The following is a 21,337-nucleotide window of genomic DNA, read 5'->3' on the forward strand; positions in this document are numbered from 1 at the left end:
TAGAAGAAGAAATTAATTTATTCGTAGCATGTCTAGCCACCTCATTCCAGAAAACAAAATGTTTTAGCAGCTCCATGTGGTAAGGTCGTAAAATACCTCACTGGTATAACATACATTTACACAGATCTTTAAGAGAGCGTGCTGGCACACGAGAGAGGGAGTCGGAGAGTTTTTGGGACACAGAGAGAGTGGGATAGGTTTCTGGCTGAGAGCAGGTATAGGATTTATTGCTGTGTTCTGAAAAGCTGGTTGAATACTGTAACTGCCCCCCTGAGCGAGAGACCAGGGCCCGCTGCTCAGAAGTCCTTAATGGAAACTGCACATTTTTAGAATCCGCAGGGGCCAAACGCCACAGCGCATAGATATACGGCAGACTTCTCCACATTAACTCATCCACTAATGAAATACCGTTCACCAGAGTGCAATCAGTTATACTAACACTGGAATCTGAATGTATACATTTATTTCTATACCTGATGAGAGGAGATTTATTGAATTTAGTTCTAAATATCTGTTTATATAAAACATAATGACTTCATTAAAAAATCGATTTCTAATTGTCATATTCATCAGCAGAATCTGTGATGAAAAAGTAGATTAATTCATAAATTAACTTGACAATCAGTTGTGTGTGAGCGAGTGAAAGAGTGTGTGAGAGGGGGCGTGTCTTCTCAAGCCAATTAAAAGAGAACGTGGCCCATTGAGTGACACTGAATGACTGACAGTCGCCCTCCTTAAACTGCCTGAATTTGATTACATGGATTTAGCCTGTCAAGATCTGCAGTTCTTTTTTAAAATGCGTTCTTTACCATTCAAATTATATACCCTTGAAATATCTATAGTTGTTGGTTACTGTAGAAAAAAAGACAAGTTTTTGTTTTAACAACTGATGTTGAGACCAAAACAATTTTTTAATAATCATTTGAATAATAAATTAATCAAAATTTTAGTTACTATGTTTTAGATATGACATTTTATGAAAAAGAATCACATGATAAAAAGGTGTTTTAAAAAAAGAACACTACTTCCTTTTTTTCTTTACATACAGTATAAATAATTAGTATTTAATCCGTTTAAAATTGTCACACATTAACAAATCCATATGCGTCTATTCATACAAAATGAAAATGATTCTTGGAAGATTGAAGGCCTCAGAAAACATAGCTTCTTTTTCACACACTCTTTTTTTTCCCTCTATCCTCTCATTTGCTCATCTGTTACTTGTAAGTAATGCTTGAATAGCCCTATAATACCCACCTTTCTCATACTGGCTTAAAGCCATAAAAAAAGGGGTTGGCCATGCATTTAAGTGATGAAACCAATGTATTACCAAGCAGTGAAAAAAAGATATTACATCAGTCTGCTCTCATTTCTCCTAAGGAATTTATCTCACTTCTTTCCAAATCCTGAAATTGCTTGAGAAAAAAAAGAGGGGAGATATTTTGTCCATTCTTGAGCATCTCCACAAAGTGGCATGCAACTTTCTTTGCATTTTCCCCCCTCTCTCTCTCTCCCTTTCTTCTTTCGTGAAAATTGAAGAGGCTTAATGTCAAATACGGCTAAAGCCAGCCTTTCCATATCATACCATGCAGTGTGAAAATTACTAGGCCGATGATAAGACGGCCAGATAGCAGAAGAGAAGAGAGAGGAGAGAAAAAAAGGGAGGCCGACAGAGAAAGGAGGTAAAAGACGACAGAAGGGAAGTGACTCCACTCAATTATACTGCAAAATTGGTATGAGTGAATATTTTTCATTCAGGTGACTGATGATATCTACTGAGCAGCAATGCAGATAAATAAAGGAGCTTTCTGTCAAGTATAAACATCATTAATCATGAGGCCAGCCACCGCCTGACCGCCTGTCCTCACACCGCAGCACAAGAGCGAGGAATTAAAGAGAAAATGAGGGGGTCGGATAGAGAGTATAAGAGAGGAGAAAGCTAAGCTTTTAAATCTGGAAAGAAGGGGACCGTTCTTTAGACTTAGTCTCCATGTTGGGATATTAGAAAAGACATTCATAATGTCATGCTCAAGATTACAGCACTTTGTGGACTTTCTATTCCACTATTTGAGAATTATGGAATTTTACAGGATATTAACTTGCTGCGACAAATTATCAGCAATAACTATTATATTTTATACAACATCACCCTGATAAAAAAAGATATCACATTAAATAAGGCCAAATGCCCTGGAGAATCTCTTATATAATGGTTCAAATATTGTTACAGTTTTAAATAACTGTTTTTTTATTTAATTTATTTGAAAATGTTATGTATTCATTGGATGGCAAAGATAAATAATTTTACTTCCATCTTTAGTCTCACGTGATTTAGAAATCATTCTAAAACATTGATTTGGTGCTCAAGAAACATTTCTTCTCATTATTTTGAAACAGTTGTTTTGCTTAATATTTTTGTGAAAACTGTGATACATTTTTTTCAGGATTCTTTGATGAATAGAACATTTTAAAAGAACAACATTTATTTTAAATGGAAATATTTTGTAATAATGCTAAAGAATTTACTGTTTTTCTATACATTTTATGCAACCATAGCTGAAAATAAGTGATTTCATTAATAACGATTAAAAATATATACTGACTCCAAACTTTTGCATACTCACCCTTAAAATCGGCCTTGTAAATGTATATTTATATTTATAAAAACATAGAGAGTGTATGAAGAAAGAGAGAGTGCACACATGTTTGCGTCTGCAGGGGGCTGTTGAGATAAAAGACTGTTCTTTATGCTAAACACAGCGTCGCCACTCAGATTGGGCAGCCTGACAACAGTTTATGTAAATATCACAATTCAAAGCACTCGTCTCACACATACACACAAACAGTGCAAGCATGCACCAAAATTTAATGCTGTGTTTTGCTTTCTAAAATAAGCTTGAGATGGGCAGCAGTATTATCACAATCAACACAAATGGTCATCTTATTTTGTTATTTTGCTTAACTTGCATTACTTTGAATACCCACTAACAAACAATGTCTTCAGCCGACTGCAAAAAATCTGGGTTACCACTCTTAAAGTGACAGAAAAATAGAGAGGGGAGAGTACAAATATTACAGCCTATGCATAAACATTCCTCTTTAGTACTGCAAATCATCTGAGCCACTCTGAAAACAAAGAGAACAGGAAGAAATATCTTGCTTTAGCCTATTTGAAATGTAATTGAAAAACATGAGACAACAGCCTGAACATTTTACTTTTGCACACAAAAACACATTCCAGCACAGCGGCCATCACATTTGCCCAGTTAAATCTCATTGGGTACCTGGAGAAAGACTGAAATGACTGAAATTAATATTAATTTGACCCCAATTAGTCACTGGAAATGAACAGTTGGTGCTTGTAATTTCCCCTAATTGTTTGATATAGGCTGAATTCATTGATTATTGACTGAAGAGAACACAAAGGGCAGACTGTGGATAACGAAATTATGCACTTTAACACATTTGAGGAGTTTTGATTCACCAGGCACGTTTTTTATTTTTATTTTTTATCTGAAAGCCATTTTTTCCTTTACTGCAGTTCTTGTAAGCAGCTGTGCTGCTGAGCCAAGCCAGTGAGTCTATTAAGTATGTGAGGAGTGTGTCTGGTAATGTGTGTTATTTTATTGCTTGCTCCGAGCACAAGAGGTTCTACTCTTGAGTAAACTCTGGTGTTGGGCAATTGACTTGCGACGAATGCCTCCGTTTGTCTAAAGCAGTCACCAAGGAGACCGAATCCTGTCACTCAAGCTTTGTGAGTGTGTGTGTCTTTTGTTTGGCTGAGAAAGTAACACTCATGCAAAAGAGAAACTGAGTCAGTGAGTGAATGCTTACTATTAAGCACCAGACATAATGAGCAAGTCAGAGTGTCTCTTTAGCATTTATCGTATTTGTTTAAAGAGAAGTGATCTGTTTAACCTGGGATGAATAGAGCCAAGCTGTTCGCAGGTCAGAGCTGCCAAAAGGTCATGAGAGTCATGTGATTAAATTATTAAAATTATTTTTTAATTTATAAATTGTTCCAAAACGGATATTTTTTTTTTTTGAATTACTATAAATGCTCAAAATATTTTCTTTAGTCATTTCAAAATAATTTCTATATTTTTACAGCTATAGTTTTGCAAAAACAAAGATTCAGAGATGTGGCCTGGTGAGTAGTTCATGTGGTCCGATAAAAGAAAACTACTCAACAGATACAGTAACACTCCGTTGGTGCTTTGGCACAATGGCTGACTTCCCGTATTCTGACTTCCTGTGTAAGTCAAATAAACCAAACAGCCACATTAGTCGACACAACCCCCGCCATTTAATATTGAATACCACACCGGTGCCCTCTCCCATATGAATTCATAACCCACACGATTATCCTCTGCAGTAATTGCGCTTTTCCATGGCCTAATAAGACTGCCGCGGGAGAGAGGGAGAAAACACAAAGGACAGTTAATTTGTGATTTCCTCTGCTCATTCGGAGGCAAATTAAGTGTCAAACTGCTAATATGAAGCATATTTCATTTTATGAGCTTTTAATTTAATTCCGTCCCCTCATATCACAGCCATTAGTGTCGTTTAGCGAGCTACGCTAGCAGCTTCCACTCAGAGCAAAGAGGGCAATAAATAAACATGTTTCAATTAAAGTCTTCTCAAATAATAGGACAGGACTGGCTAACTCGGCCTCGTCAACCAGCAAATCAGCACTGGTTGTGGGAAATGAGATGGTCATTACCACTGTGTTTTTCTTTCTTTCTTTCCCCCTTTTTTTTTTTTTGTCATAGATGCCCACTCACAGCTGAGAAAGGCTGTGTAGATTGATAGCACTGCCGCGAGGTGAAAGCTACTGTAATTACGAGCTGTAATGAGGAGCTGCATGGGAAAGTACTGCAATAATATCCCAGGCATATATTTAAGAGTGCTAATAACGATTAATTCTGTTCACCAAGGAGAACTTGTCTTAAACAATTTAATTTTTCTTTTTTTAACATCCACTCCAGCGTCTATGTCCCTGCCTTACACAAACAAATGCTCTGTGCACTTTCTGTTCACTTACAGGTGTAACAAAACAGCCAAACTGAACAGCTTCTGAATATAAGTAACTTGGCAACAAGTCAACTTGTTCTCTAACCCGAACCCTAACACCTAACCATAGTCTACTGACAGTCTACAGCCTACTAATATTCTAATGAGAGTTAGTTGACATGTAGTTTAAAAGTTACTTATAGTTAGTAGAATGTCTAAAGTGGAATATCAAAATAAAGCGAAACAAAAATAATTGAACAAAATCACAGAAATGTGCACTGTTTAAAAATGTGAGGTTGGTAAAATATAAAAAATATAAAGTCTTACTGACCCCCCAAAAAATTCTTACTGACCCCAAACTTTTGAACGGTAGTGTACTTACAATGTGAAAAGCAACTGTTTTTAATTGCCCCATAGTCTTCCATTGTAGGTGTTTTTAACTGTCAAACCCTATTTCTTGATGCATTTGTCTGTCAGTTTGGATTTGAAGATGTCAGAAAACATCTGACATGTTTTCACTTTGCAGGAGTGAAATACGATTTTGCCCACCTTTACAGCTTCTGGGCTGCTAATGGTAATCAATCCAATGAATTGATGGATAAATGCTTGAAGATGGTAATTTCAAAATTACAGCATTTTTCCTTTTCCAAAATCAAATTTAGGTTTTATTACTTTTTGATCAACATTAAATCAGATTCCCATAAGGACTACAAACCCTATTATTTTATTCACATTAAGAAGATTAAACAATAGGCTACTGTTTAAAAGTTTCAAAACTCATTACTCATAAGTCATTCAAAACTTTTATTTAGCAAGGATGCATTAAATTGAGCCTTTTTTGCTGTTCACATTAGCTAATTCTGATCGGTTCAACCAACTGTCTGTTGTCGAAATTTGCAGAGGATTCTGATGAGTGAGTTGACGATACTATGCAAGCCTGAGGCAAGTACTGGAAATATGCTTATTATGTTATTAAATAACATTTTATTAAAACCTTCAAAAACCTTTCTGTCTAAATATGTAAATACTTTTTTACCATAGTTTACCATAGTGCATTGTGCATGCAGATTACAGTATATTTTAAGTTGCTATGCAAAATATCACTGCATAATTTTTACTAGTATTTTTATAACAGTTACAGTATTTTGTTACTCCCTAAAAAGTAGCTAAATGCATTGCTTAGAAAGTAATGTGTTACGTTACATTTGCATGACCTTTTCTCACGTGTTTTTTAAAAACAAAATAACAAAAGTTCTATTTTTGGCAAATGTAAAGGCCCTTTCACAGCTAAAGTGACATGAATAAGCATTAAGCCTAATGAAAGGCAAATTTACACCTGTACACGAGCACAGCTCAAACAAAAGTTTCAGCTGTGCTGCCATGCAGGATTGCAGAAGAATAGGACACAGGAGAAGAATGTTCACCACTCTTCCTTCAGCAATAAAAACAACAAAATTAAATACAAATGTGATGTTTATCTAAAGTGATTTTTGCTTATTGGTATGGTTGAATTGGATCTTCAAAGGTCAGCAGCAAAGACATTGGTTCATAAATTGAGATTAAATATATAAAGTACATTTGTATTTTTAACATTAAATTATTGGAGTCAAGTCAAGTTTAACTCAACCATACTTGATCCAAATTGCTTTACAAAACACTCAAATAAATATATTACAAAAAAACGTGTAAAAACAAAATCAAGTATCAAAAATCATTAAATGTATACATACATAACGTAGAACACCAACTAATTTAAAATACATACACAACATCACTCACAGTAAAAATAGGCCTTTAAACTAGATTTTGGGTTAACACAGAGTTTGCATTTCTCAGTTTTTATTCAATTAGAGGAATATTGAATCTGTTTTGTACAAGTGAGATGAGTAAATGCATGCTCACATTTAGAACTACAACAACTATCATGTTTTAACAACGCCTCTGCACCTTACTCCTGATTTCTCTCAACATTGGGACGGCCAGTGTCAGTCAATAAACTGGAAAGTAATTTGCATTATTTGAAAAAGTAACTGTAAATTTAAAAGTAACGCATTACATTACTCGTTACAATACACTACTTGTTACTCGTTAAATGAAAAAAGCAATCTGATTAGTTTACGTAGCTCATTGTACTCGTAATGCGATACCCCCAACACTGCTTATACCATCGGTTTACTGTCAGTTTAAATAAAAGTTATTTGCCGTGTCACTAAACTATATTAATGGGAGTGGACACTGTTATCGCTCTTTGTCATATTCAAAGATTCAAAGTAAAGTGATTTGTGGGATGGCTCACACTCTGTTAAGTACGTACATAAAGGTGTGTCTGTCTACTGCAAGCCAATTGTAGCAAGTCAGGCAAGTACTGTGAATACAGCCGCCCCACCTGTAATTTAATTCACCTGCTTTCCTTTTCTTCCTCTAACCCGCGCCCCATTCCATGCGTCTCTCCAGCGGATGATAAACCATGGCAGATATTTGTTTGAGTCTTGTTTGAGCCTCGTGTTGCTCCATTATCTCCGCATAAACTGAATGCTAAATTATATTTGTCATTTTGTTTTTACTGACATTGGACATAAATCAAGCCCCCGGCGCGTGTCTCTCCCCCTTTTTCACACCTCTCTTTAGCATGCGAGTTAGAGCGAGGAGATGACATAAAAAATTCATTATTCTTAGTGGTGTAATGGGCACAAGAGAGATATGACTCTCGAGGATGGAGAAGGGGGGATGTGGGGAAGGCAAAGGATGTAATGATGAACAATACAAAACGTAATATGGACCAAGTAGCTGCCCCATTCAATTTGTCCCACCATAGGGCTGCGATGGTTTCATGTGTCATGCAAAAGAGGGTGAGATAGGGAGAAAAGCAGAGACAGATGAGGAAAAATGGATCAAAAGGCAAACACATATTGTAATTTAAAATGGGAACATGGTGTTCTGAATTGAATAACAAGACAATCATAAAAAGGAAATTATGAGTAAAGAACATGAAAAAGAAAGTTTAAAAGAATATAAATGCATACTCGCACATCTCAGAGATGTGAGCCTGAGAGCAGGGGAAACTGCTGTGGGAATCCCCCGTATAGAGAGCTATACAGAACCCATGAGGGAACACAAACATGCACACTTACATAGACTTTGATTCTATATATTTAAAAAAAAAATCAGAATTTCTGAAATTGAAATTTCTCTGTCAATACAAAACACACACACACAAAAATAATTCCAACTTTATATGTCACAATTGTGACTTCATACAGTATCTCATTAAGTGACTTTTCATCTTGAAGAAGGTAACATCTTCATACGAGTTTTCACACGGTGTACAATAGCAACAAAAATTTTCATAATTTGGGGTTGAAGTGGGGTATTGTAGTGCTACATGTGACAGCTTGCAGAACAGCTGTGAGAGAGAGGAGTTTGTTACATCTTCTCTGACAGGGCCTGATGAGCAGTTTTAGAGGAATCATGCACTAACAGGCTCCCATGTCTGTCTCTGTGTCTGATGCTCTCATTAGCATGTCTCTTGACAATGTGTTCACCTAGTCTTTGATCTCTGACACAGAACTAGAGATCATCTGAGCGATGTATGGATCACGTCCCATGGAAACAGTTAATGCACTGTGTATACTGCAATACCGACCAGACACGGACACCCCGTCTTATGACACATCTGCCAAGATGAGCACTGATGACATTATACAGATAATAAAATAATAACAAGTCATAATGCATATTAAAATTGAATCGAAAAAGTGAAAAAACTCTTCTTCTTGTTTAGATTAAAAGTCATGATACATTTCAGGCATATTAAGGCAGCACTACAGGTGAATAGGGTAAACATTTTAACAGACACCTTATTTTACCCAGCTGATTAATCACATTACCTTAAGATAAATGTTTTGTATTACAGTTGTTCTGAAATGTTATGTTTGAATATGCAAATTACCCATTATCTAATTAAATATACATTAATTAGCATATATTTCCAGCACAGAAATCTGAACATTGGATAATGTCAGGTTAAACATTCTTGTTTCATTTTTATAACATATTAGAGTTAAAGGTTTTTACAGAAGAGATTTTTTATATCTCTTTTTATCACTATTTGACAAAAATACTGTCAAGTTTGGTGTACTGTATGTAACTCATTTAGGGAGGCTCATTTTGAGAAAACATGTTTTACAAACGTATTGTACTGTAATTGAAATCTACAGATGCAAATAGATACAGTATAATAAAATAAAACACTTTTAATATGTATTTTGAATGTTTTCTTGCCAGTAGCCTGAACGACAAGTTATGGAAGCAAAATAGCCCAAAATCTTAAAATTTACCCTTGCCTGTAGTGTCTTACTTTAAAATTAAATAAAAGGCTAAATACATTAATGGTGGCATTAAATATAGGAATAGACATGCAGTAAATAAAGTAAAGTAAAGTAAATATCCAGTAAAGTTGTGCGAGTTTGTGTGTTTACTTACACATGTAGCGGTGGTACTGGCGAGGGTTCGTAAATGTATCTGCCTTGTGCGTGTCTATCATCGATTGGTACCGGATGATGAAAAGCAGGAAAGAACTGGGGTGCAGCTGTAAAAAGAAAAAGAGAGATTATTAAAAATGAATTGTGATTAAATGTTTGAACAAAAGAACCATGTTACACAGTAACTTGTTTCATAAGGGTGCATTCATAAGATTTGTTTTTTGTAAACAAACATAAAGCTATATAAGTACACTAACACCTAAAAATACACAAATCTATGTGCAGCATCATCATAAAAACACACAGTTGCTTCAAGGCTAATCAGCAACAACAACCTTTTGTGATAAGATATCCTGCCTAGTATGTCCCACACGTGCTTGTGTTTGCATACTGCAGTGTAGGATTGCGTGATCCGCTACATTTCAACAAGCTTCAAAAAATGATTCGTCACAACAGTCAGAGAGAAATGGGAAGACTTCAGGAGATAAAACATTAAAACACTGGGATAAAATCTGATCACAAACACAATCTATATTTAGACCTGATAGAGGAGGCTTAAAGAAGTATAATCAGCGTTACCCATCAGCATAAAAATCTTTCAAAGCAACTCAACAACTTGACTCGACTTTCATCCCATAAATGCCGACTTTAAAAAATCTGAAGTAGTTCAACCCCTATTTTGAATCACTTTGGGTTTAAAAGTGCACCTCTGTTTTAGGTTAACTGGAACACATTCTGTGTGGAACTGGTGTCCTAACCACGTGTGCAAACATAACAATTATTTTGGGTAATGTGAGGTCAGTTGACAAAGTGTGACATGTCAGCGAGACCATTGAAGGGTATCTATGTCACGGAATCCCCAGATTCAAATTATCTTAAGGAAGATGCACAGGCATGCCTAAAGTGTGGAAAAGTGACGCAGGGTCTTGTTCCCTTTTGAGGGAACTCAACGCTGCATCATGGCATTGACACTATGGGAACATCAATACAAGCACTTAACAGACCTTAAATAAGAACTTAAATAAACCACAGAAAGGTGCCAATAAGGAAATAGCCTGCAGATAGATGTTCTTTGAGGATCTCTACACTGTAAAAAAAAAATTACATTCCCAAGTCAAAATTTTCTAGTGACTGATAACATCTAAATTTTTAAATTAGTCTGACATATTATTTCTCATTGAGCCAATGTTAACAGACTATTGCAACAATTATTTCAATTTATTTTCCAGAATTTCACTTGGGCCAATTAAAAAATTTAGATATATATTGATATATAATATAACTAGAATATTTTGACTTGGAGAGGTTACATTTTTTTTTACAGTGTAGCACTGTATCAAGCAGGCAGTGGACTGGGTTTAAGTTGTGTGGCCTGTGATGTCTACTTGTGAAGATGTTCACAACATTACACTTTACACAACATTACACAACATTAGCTGCAATTTTAGGGCATATCATTCCCTCAAAAGAACTCAAAATTCTCACAACATTAGAAATCTATGAGCTGGTATCCCTCAGGGTCCAGACCCAAAGTTTCCAAATCTCCGGCTGGAGGTTAAAGGGGTGAAAGCGCCATCACCCAGGCTGGCCAGAACAGAGCCACTAATAATAGATAAACTCAGTCTTGGCGAATGCTTGCTAGGACTTCCTGGAGCAGAGCTATCGGAGAAAAGGCCTGCAGACAAAGCCTCAGCCAAATGTGTACTATGGCATCCAGCCCCAATGGAGCTGGAGGAGTGAGGGCAAACCAGAGGTCATAGTGGGTCGACACCTTGGAGGTGAAGAAGACAACTTCCGCTTGACCTTAAAAATGAGGATCCTTGATTACTTGCTTGAAAGCTGCCTGTAACACGGTATGTTGTTATGGGAAGGAGGAGGTGGGAACCGGAAGAGATCGCAGAGCGAGCTTCTGAGTCCAAACTGGGACCCTCTAGCCGCGTTTCCATTACCCTTCAAATTGCGCAAATTGAAATTGCGAATTGAAAATACGCTCAATGGAAACACGTCAATTTCGCAAAAACTCTCGTTTATCGCAAAAAAGTTTTTACGCTCGCATGAGGAGGTTTTTCAGCCAATTCGAAAAAGGAATATTTCGCCTAACTGCAATGGAAACAGTTTTTGCGCATTTACAGTCACCTGACTTAGAAGACGCGGTGTGTTTGGGGTCCGTGTACACAAATAATAATAATTATCATCATTATTATAACATTTACTAGGCTACATATTTAGATGACGCTTTTATCCAAAAAAGGAACAAAGCAATTCGTCAAATGTCATTCATAATACGGGTTTAGACAATAATAATACAGAGCTGAGATTATTACAAATAAACACAATATTTTGACGCATATCTAAGGGTATGTGTGGAGTGTGGAGCGCGCACTACATGGCACGGAGGCGCGGGCGTGAACACTTGCATTTTCCTATTAACAGTAAAACAACTTAATATAGCCTACTCTATAATTTCTGGTCATACAGAAAATAATAATAAATTATTTGTAACTACTTTTATTTGTGTAAACAATAACAAGAAAATGTTGTGCTTTTGTAAAATAAAATAAAACAATCAGGCGCGTTTTCATGATCTCCCTGAACTGGAGCGCAAGAACTGAAACAAAATATAGCCTATGTAGCTCAAGCTTGAAATGTCCACTTTAAAACGAACAAATTCGAATCGAAAGCTAATACATTTTGTTCTGATTAAGTAGGCTAATCCGTATGAAAGGTGCATTTCTCTCTAAAAGAGCATCTGCTTAACAGCGGAGATGGAGATGTTTTTAGCCGAGTTAGAAAACAATAGTTTAATAATATGGCTCTTCTTATTCAGCACTGCGGGAAAATGTCAATTCCAGGTTCTAATTTGGCCTTAGAAAACCAGTAAAATCGACAAGTTTTCCATATTAATTTGTGAATATTTTACATGTTTAATAAAGGGGAAAAAAGTCATTAAACAAACATCTGAAAATTCGTCGATATTTACTTTTTTGCGCAGCAGTTGGTGTAGCCAGTTCAAATTAAAATTGTGGTGTTCAACTTTGCGTTTTAAAAAGACAACCGTTTATTTTTCGTTTTTCAATTACGGGTTTAAAAAGGAAAAAACGAATGGACACAAAAGTAGCCTACATGGATCGTTTGGAATAGGAGACAGAGTTCTTTATTAAATTCATAAAAGAAACAATAATTAGCCTATAGGAATACTGGATTCTAAACTTCAAAGAAATGCCACAATCAAAACCTCAGCGCAGAAATGAGGGCGAAACACCCAGAAACTCCTTATATTTCGTTTGGAGTATAAGGGTCTTTCCCTGCCATTAATGCTTGGATAACACGTACGTCTCCTTCCATTAATAATAATAATGTCTAATGCGGTGGCTGTGAGATTATATAAACCAACGTCCGCTGCCGTGATTTTTGGAATGACTTTATCGCGAGAGAAAAAAGGACGTTTTAGTCGCATAACATCGGTTAATGGAAACGCCGTCATTTCGCAATAGTTTTGTACCGATATTTAGATAAAAGCGCAAAACATTTGCGCAAATCTGTAATGGAAACGCGGCTTCTGACAGGGTCTTAGAGAGGGGGAAAGATGGGGGAATACAAGTACTACACTCCGCCTCCGCTAACTGGACCTGTGATCCCCATGATCAAAGCCACCACACCGCCTCGGCAGCCGCAGAACCTGAACCACGAGGCGCAGTCTTTTGACTCTCATCCCTCTCAGTGCTCACAGTGCAAGCAATAAGCCCCCTCGAGGGCTTTATCGCGCATGCTCCTCTCCTAAATAAAACACACACATGTCGTCCCCCGTAATTTAGCTGGGACATGGCGTCACACTCCTATACTTTTTGCCTGCCATTTTTGTAGCTCTAACAACCATATGAGACAAACGAGATACAAAATATGACAAAATATACACACAAGGTACAGACATGCAGCTTCCTGAAGACAAAGAACCTGGGGATTCCGTGACGTAGATGCCCTTTTAAGGTCTCATTTATGAGTCACACTACGTCACCAAACCTCATGTTGGCCAATAGAATTGGCATGCTTGCACACATGTTTCAGGCACCGGTTCCGCAGGAGGCGTTCTTAGAGTCAATGCAGCGTAATAATGCAGTTTTGAGTTACCTTGGAAGGGTACCAAGAAGCTTTAAAAACTACTACAAACCCTACAAAATTATATGTATATATACAGTGTATATATATATATATTATTTTGTAGGGTTTGTAGTAGTTAAATGTGATGAGATTTCTTGAGTGAAAAGCTGTCTCGCCATATCGCCATGACAGAGCATGAGGGTGAAATTAGCACCTAACACATTCACATTACATTACGGTGTACACCGCGGCACCTCCTCTACTGCCGTTTTGTCGCGAGCCAATCTTGATCAAGCAACACTGTTACTACACAGTGCTAAGAGAGCCAGTAAAGAAAGCATTTGATTTCGCCACAGAAGTAATAACATCACTGCGAGATCTAGTGAGAAGCATTCAAATTTCTCCGTTATTAACCGTAGATCTCTATTAGATCAAACAGTGCTGACATGGAAACCAGGAGAAACATTGTGCCATGAATTAACTAGTTATATATAGGCTTTAAGTCCACAAATCAGCAACGTTAACCATGAATTTAATGTAGTAAAACTAACTGTAACCATGAAAGTTTGGCAGGAATAGTAAAATGCTTTCAAGTATGTCACACATCTTTTTCCAGCACTTAAAAACTCAAATATTATCAAATTTAAAGTTTAGTTTTAATGTGATGACCAAAACATTATTTGTTCAACCTTCAAAGATTACCCCCATTTATAAAACTAAAAGTTTCAAGATGTAGGAAAACTACGTACCGATTTGTGACACCACTGTGTCGTATCGAACCGAACAGTGAATTTTGTGAACTGTTACACCCCTCATAGATAGATAGATGATAGATAGATATATAGATATATAGACAGACAGACAGACAGACAGACAGACAGACAGACAAGGGCTGTTTAAGGGCTGTACCCAGGGACCAATGGGCAACACCAGGGCCTAATGCTGCACCATGCCACGAGCTCCTTGCATTTGTAAAGCCCTGCTTTACCTCATTCCTCACCTTACATTAGGGGCTGTTAACGTTTCATACACCATGTAACGGCACTCAGAAAGCTAACTGGTGAAACTGAAAGTACTGCAGCTCTCATTCCAACACTAGTCCTTGAGAAAATCACATCTGATAAGATCAAAAAGTGCAGAAAGCCAGACACTGGAGAATTTGACACTGAACCCAAATCTGTTTTTGGACTGTTTGACTATTTCTTGTCCTTGAACGAAAAGAACATAGAAAGAACTCAAACAGGGATGCATTCGAAAGCTGAATTTATGACCAGCTGCATGCTGGGAAACACATATAATCAGAAATGAGAAAGGATCCATTATCAAAGCATTACAACATTAAAACAACAAAACAGGACAATACAGTGATATATTTCAAAGAGTAATTTTTTGAATACAAGACTGATTTTACATTGCTAAAGCATTGCTATATAGTTTCTCAGAGTATTTTTAAAGAATATTTTAGTGTAATTACAACTTTTCTATCCCAATCTCTCTCTTTGTTCTTCTTTTATCACTCCACAAAACATTTACTCTCCAGTATCCATATACTGTAAAGCACTCCAGTAAACCTCCAACTCTCTCTCTCCTCGCTATCTTTCAGCACTTGTTTTATTCCACTCTGTTCCTGTTCCATCACTCATAATATTGTTCATCCCTCACATCAACACTCATCTCTCCCTTGCTCCTCAAAAGTTGTATGCTCCCAAATTCAGCTTTCTCCACTCCATCAGTAGCTCATTTCAGAGCCGCTCTGCACTCTGTCAACCCTCCTCTCCCATGTTCCTCTCTGCTCCTTCATCAACTTCTTCTTCCTCTCCTGTATCAACCCTGCTATATTTGCTATATTTCCACACCAATTCTTTCACTTTTTCGTGTTCCTTATCTCTTTTTTTCTCCTCTCAGCTTTAAAAATGTATTGTCTGTATATGGTTGCTAATTTTAACAAGGCAACTAGCTGTAAAGTAACTTAAAACCCCTCTTGTTTCCTAAAATGCATTGTGTGATGGTAATGACAGAAGTATTGGGGAAAACAATATTTTTTTGAATAATTCTACACATAAATAAATAAATTATTTAACACAAAATCTAAAGTTCTTTGTTATTTTCTTTTTTTTCCCAAAGTTTTGTAATTTTAAGAAACTTTCAATAAATCTATAACATTTTCTTTGTTCAAAAAATGTCTAGGTAGGGGACAAGTAAAAAAATTATCAAAAAATTAGAGATAATGAGAACAACACTGTCGAAAAACTTGTTGGCGACTCTCAGATACCAGAGGCTAGTAGATCAACGAAATCAAAGAAGATGGGATATTCTTTAAAACATTGTCTTTATTCGGGTTCGAACAGCGTGAGGGAGCGCAATAATGAAATTTTTTTAGCAGATTTCTTTTTGCCGTAAAGCAATTCGTTACATCGGCGAGACCTGATATAACTTGATACTTCCTGATGCCACGTCCTGCAGCCCGACGGCTCAAAATTGCAAGCGCTCACATGCGATAGGGGGGTGCAAAATGACCACCATTCAACCCGAAACTAACCATTCCAATAATATAATATAACCATTCCAATGACTCCGAAGCTGTTCGGTTAAGGTAAAAAAAAACGCATAGTTCACTTTTAAGTTCTTAGTAATATTAATTTTAAAGTTTTGTAATTTTAAGAAACTTCATAAATGTATTTAACGTGCCCCTATTATGGTTTTTCAAATAATTCCTTTCATGCAGTGTGTAATATAGCTGTTTGTGAATGTAAACGTTCTGCAAAGTTGTAGTCTAAAGGGCACGATAAATAAAGTTATTGTCTCCCAAAAGAAAGAATCGACTCTGAACCGCCTTTACGAGTTGTATTTAATTTGAATCCTACTGCTTTACGACAGTTCTACATCACTAGAAGATACATTTGCATAATGCCCGTCAATGTGGTACATTGTCAACCCGTGAACAACTTGAGCAGCCCTCAAACGTAATTTTAACATTTAAAGAGTTCAACGTGGGATTCGCAAAACACTTGCTCGTTAAAGATGGGTCAGTACTCAGTTTATTTGGACCAGCTTGCTCCTCAGAATCACAACCTGTAAGTATGAATAATTATTGATATAATTATAATACGGAATGAGACTCAGGCGACAGAGATGAATACAAACAGGAAGTTTATTGACAACAACAGGGCTGGTGAACAGGAAGCAGGTGAGTGGGAAGTGCAATGCTGGATTGGAGAGTGGTGTGCTGGCAGTGAAAGGAATGTCTTCGTACAGGGATGGTAGTGGATCGATGGAGGCGTGCAGGGATGAGATGCAGGATCACTGGAGACTTGGAGAACACTGGAGACAGGGAGAACGCTGGAGAAGTCAGCTAGCTCGTAGGAGGCAAGGTGAGTAGTCCTCTTTCCAACCAACGAGACCAGACAGTGAACTGTGGTGAATTGAGTGCTTAAGTAGTTTGAGTAATGATGGTGATGATGAGGTGCAGGTGTGTGTGATCAGGAATGACGTGCAGGTGGGACGCCCTGGAGTCTAGACTGGTGTAAGCAGATGGGTGCAGACTCCAGGGCGATGCCAGACTAGCAGGTGACCAGGGTGGAGCCGGCAGCTCAGGCGACCTGTTCAGGGATAATGGAGCTCCCCCTGGGCCTTGGGCGAGGAAGGTCCAGTGGGACGAGACTCTGGAAGGGTGGTCTCGGTGGGACGAGACTCTGGAAGGGTGGTCTTGAGGGGCTGAGACTCTGGAAGGGTGGTCTCAGTGGGACAAGACTCTGGAAGGTCTGCCTCGACAGAAAGGGAATCTGAATCTGCTTCTCCTATGGTGTTTGACGATCCACTCACCCACAGGATGTTGTCGATTTATTCCCTCAAGGAACACGTGGTGGCAGTAGATGGAAATCGCCTGAAGAGTGGATCGTCCAGACCCATCCAAAATAGGGAATTTGAGGGTTGTCTCTTTCCAGGACACCTGGTGAATGAGGTGGAGGAATTCCTCTATATAAGTCTCAATCGAGCGGTGGTCCTGGGAGATAGCAAGAAGTAGATCAGCCGGGTATAGGGGACTGACGAGGATGACCATATATTGTATTCTGTCGGTATTCAGTCCGGTCCTCTGTTACGGAATGATACTTGGGCGACAGAGATGAATTCAAACAGGAAGTTTATTGACAACAACAGGGCTGGTGAACGGGAATCAGGTGAGTGGGAAGTGCAATGCTGGATTGGATAGTGGTGTGCTGGCAGTGAAAGGAATGTGTCTTACAGGGATGGTAATATCTACGCCATCTTTACTGTCTTTACAGTGTGTACAATCGCTGAGGACTGAGGAAGCCTCTGGACGGAGCTGCAGTTCAGTTATGGTAATGGAGTTAGCTTCCGAAACACGCACTGTACGTGGTAGACCAATCACAACAGACTGTGCTATCTGGCCAATCAGAGCAGAGTAGACCCTCGGAAAGGAGGGATTTAGAGAGACTGGTTCATCTGATGAATCGTTTGTGAATCATTGAACAATGTGGTGATGTGCAATGTATATTATGAGAAAATTAAACCGTTTTTCTTTTTTCTTTTTTTCTTTTTTTTTTTTTTACCTTTGATGCTTGTAAACCTGTTGTAGGAGACTTTAAGAGCCTTTAAATAGCATAATAGGGGCACTTTAAAACATATATATATATATATATTTGTAAAATTTTCTCAACAAACATTTTCAACAAAAAGTAATGACATATACATAATGAACTAATAAGGGTTTTATGATTACATTATATAATCGTAATTCCTGTAAAAAATATATTTTTAATAGGAAAATGGAAACGAGAAGCATCAATTTGAAAAACCATTCATATGTTACGCTTTTTACTAGCTTTTTCCTATTCTTTCCCCACATGCTATTGAAATGAACTGCTCTCTTTTGCTCTCTCTCTCTCTCTCTCTCTCTCTCTCTCTCTCTCTGCATGAAAAAAATATTTTTATTTGACTTTTACTTTGTTGTTTACCTTCGTAAGTCGGTATCTAAATAGAGTTTGCCGTTGCCTTCTTTTTTTTCCTGGCCCATGCACTCTATTTCAAAAGAAAAAAGTCTCAGGTTAGGGATGTAACCATAGTTCCCTGAGAATAGGGAACCTGTGAACCTGTGAAATGTGCCATCCACTTCGTAGGCGATGTGTGCATGAATACTGGAAGCATGGCAAAGGGATGCAGCGTCTCGTTCCCTATTCTCAGGGAACCATGGTTACATACGTAACTTGAGATGTTGCCTTTCGAAAGGGAACTCGTGCTAAGGTTCACTATGGGGAACGGAATACCCACACTGCCTTGCTGAAGGAATGAATTTTTGCTGGACTAAGCCAAAGGACTCAAAGGAGTCCTCATCCCTAAGGTGCACCAGCAACAATCATAGACTGGAGCTTCTCAAGAACAGAGGCCTTAACAGGATTACTAAAGTAAGGAAGATACATTTATATTGAGGCCAGCATCCAAGGAGGCTCACAGAGAGTCTAACACTCAGAACTTCTGTTCAGGCAGCCCTGAAGAGTGGATGCCTCAAACAAGAGGCCTAGGCAACACTCTAACCCAAGGGCAGTACAGAGAAAGTCTCAGAAAGAGCTAAGCTCAGTCTAACTGGCCCACGAAGCTCTGCAGAGTGGAGGCCTTACTACAACAACTCTCAAATGAGAGGAGGGCTAGCAACACTCGCACTGAGGTCAGTAGCCAAGGAGGCTCTAACAGAGCTTAACGACCTAGCATACTAGGCCTCCAGTATGACAACTCTCTAAATCGAGAGGAGACCTAATAACGCCCCATGCTCAGGACATCTCGCAAGGAGGCTCAAAGAAAGCCTACCACTCAAATTGCTATCCCAGCAGAGGCCTCAAAAAATAAAATCTTGCCAACGCTCGCAGAGAGCCTAACAACTTAGCAAACCTTAGCCAAGCTCTTGGAGCGAAGGCCTCAGTGTGACGACTCTCCAAATTGAGAAGAGACCTAACAACTCCCTACTCTCAGGACATCTTGCAAGAAGACTCACAGAGAGCCTACCACTCGCAATCACTATTGTAGCAGAGCTCAAGAGAGCGGAGGCCTCAATAAAAGTAACTATCTCTTGCGAGAGGAAGCCTATCAATGCTAGCAGTAGCCAAGGAGGCCAACATAGAGCCTAACAACTTAGCATACATTAGCCGAGCTCTAGGAGTGGAGGCCTCAGCATGCCGACTCTCTAAATCCAGAGGAGACCTAACAACAACAGGATATTTTGCAAGGAGGCTACAACTCGCGATTGCTATCCTAGCGGAGCTCTTGGGAACGGAGGCCTCAAAGATAAATATCTCTAGTGAGGAGGCCGGACGACCACAGTAGCCAAGGAGGCTCATAGAGAGCCTCACCAATTAGCTTATGGCTGAGCTCATAGGATAAATACTGTGGGCCCTATCTTGCACCCAGCGCAATTGACTTTGAACACTGACGCATGTATCATTCCTATTTTGCACCCGCGCACAGCGGACTTTTCCCTCCACAGACGCACGTCGGTAAATTAGGGAATGAACTTGCGCTCGCGGGGGCGGTTCAGCGCAAAGAGGAGCGTGTTCCGGCGCAAAACTTCCATGGTGCTATTTTCCAGTTTTAGAAAGCAATTGCGCCATTGACCAGGAAAAAAACAGTCTAAAGACAGTTGCGCGTTGCGCGTTAGTGATGTGGTATTTTAAGGGCACGTGCTTGGCCATAATGTTAACGCGCAACAACTTTGATTCTCTAATATAAACAGATGCAGCAGTTTTCATTTTTGCAAATCATACATTATTACAAGGAAAAATATTAACACACGAGGGAAATCATTGTTGTGTCCGTGAAGATGTGAAAAACATCTATCTAGATTAAAAAAAAAATAATAATCTAGATTAGGCTACACATTTACTACCCAAATTATACGTCTGTTTAACCGAAGCTAATTTGGGTGGGTTTCTCCCATCATCCCCAATGTCACTTCTCTGTGTTTTACAGCCCTGACGAGAACGTCGGTTTCCTTGGCTGTGAACCGTTCAGATCGTTAAAATAGGGCCCAGTATGTCCTACGCCTGTCAAGGTAGCTAAATAATAGGGCCAGAAGCCTACCACAGTAATGGGAGGAACTCAGAAGAGTGGAGGCCTCTAACGGTACGACTCTCTAAAGTCTGGCTATTCAATTGGCGGCCCCAGGGCCGGGTCTGGCCCCTGAGGGATTTTGTACCGGCCCTTTAGGCGTAATTTGCGGGTGGGACATGTCCCCACCACTTTTGAAACATCTCGCGGCACGAATGTACCAATACAAATAAATAAATAATCTCCAGTTAACTCAGAGAATTCATTTTGTTCGTTTGTTAAATAAGAGGTGATCTGAGAGCCTACTACTTAGTAAACTATCTGGCGTCAGAAAAGCATTCACAACCAGCTTCCTTCTGAAAGCAGTGGCCAAGAAGTCTCGCAAAGAGTGCACCAGTGTCGCACCAGTGGTGACGTCATAGGCTGCCGTATGCTAGGGCTGCATGATTAATCGCAATTTCCATGTAATCGCATTTAAACCGATTTTACTTGTTGCGATTTTGAAATTGCAGCTTGTCATTGTCTCTGTAAACGCTGCTCCATCTGAAAGCACTGTGAGTTTGAGTCACTTTTAACGTGCATTTGAAAAAGCAACACGCGTCAAACATCTTTTCAAACATGAGAAGCATTTATGAACCTCTTGTCTAACAACAGACAACATTTAATAACATGCTTTTATTCCAGACTCA

The 21,337-nt window shown here is 38.5% G+C and overlaps 1 protein-coding gene across 2 annotated transcripts in view; it reads right to left on the reverse strand.

The window, feature by feature from the left end:
* The window catches only part of gli3 (GLI family zinc finger 3), a 154,167-nt gene that overhangs the window by 50,621 nt on the left and 82,209 nt on the right, over positions 1–21,337 (reverse strand). For both annotated transcript variants that reach the window (XM_079601951.1, XM_079601952.1), the window contains one exon: positions 9,496–9,601. In XM_079601951.1, the coding sequence (XP_079458077.1) occupies positions 9,496–9,601 (106 nt within the window). The remainder of the gene's footprint in view (positions 1–9,495; positions 9,602–21,337) is intronic.

Source organism: Phoxinus phoxinus, assembly GCF_949152265.1.
Source record: "Phoxinus phoxinus genome assembly, chromosome: 24".
In the NCBI taxonomy this organism is placed as follows: domain Eukaryota; kingdom Metazoa; phylum Chordata; class Actinopteri; order Cypriniformes; family Leuciscidae; genus Phoxinus; species Phoxinus phoxinus.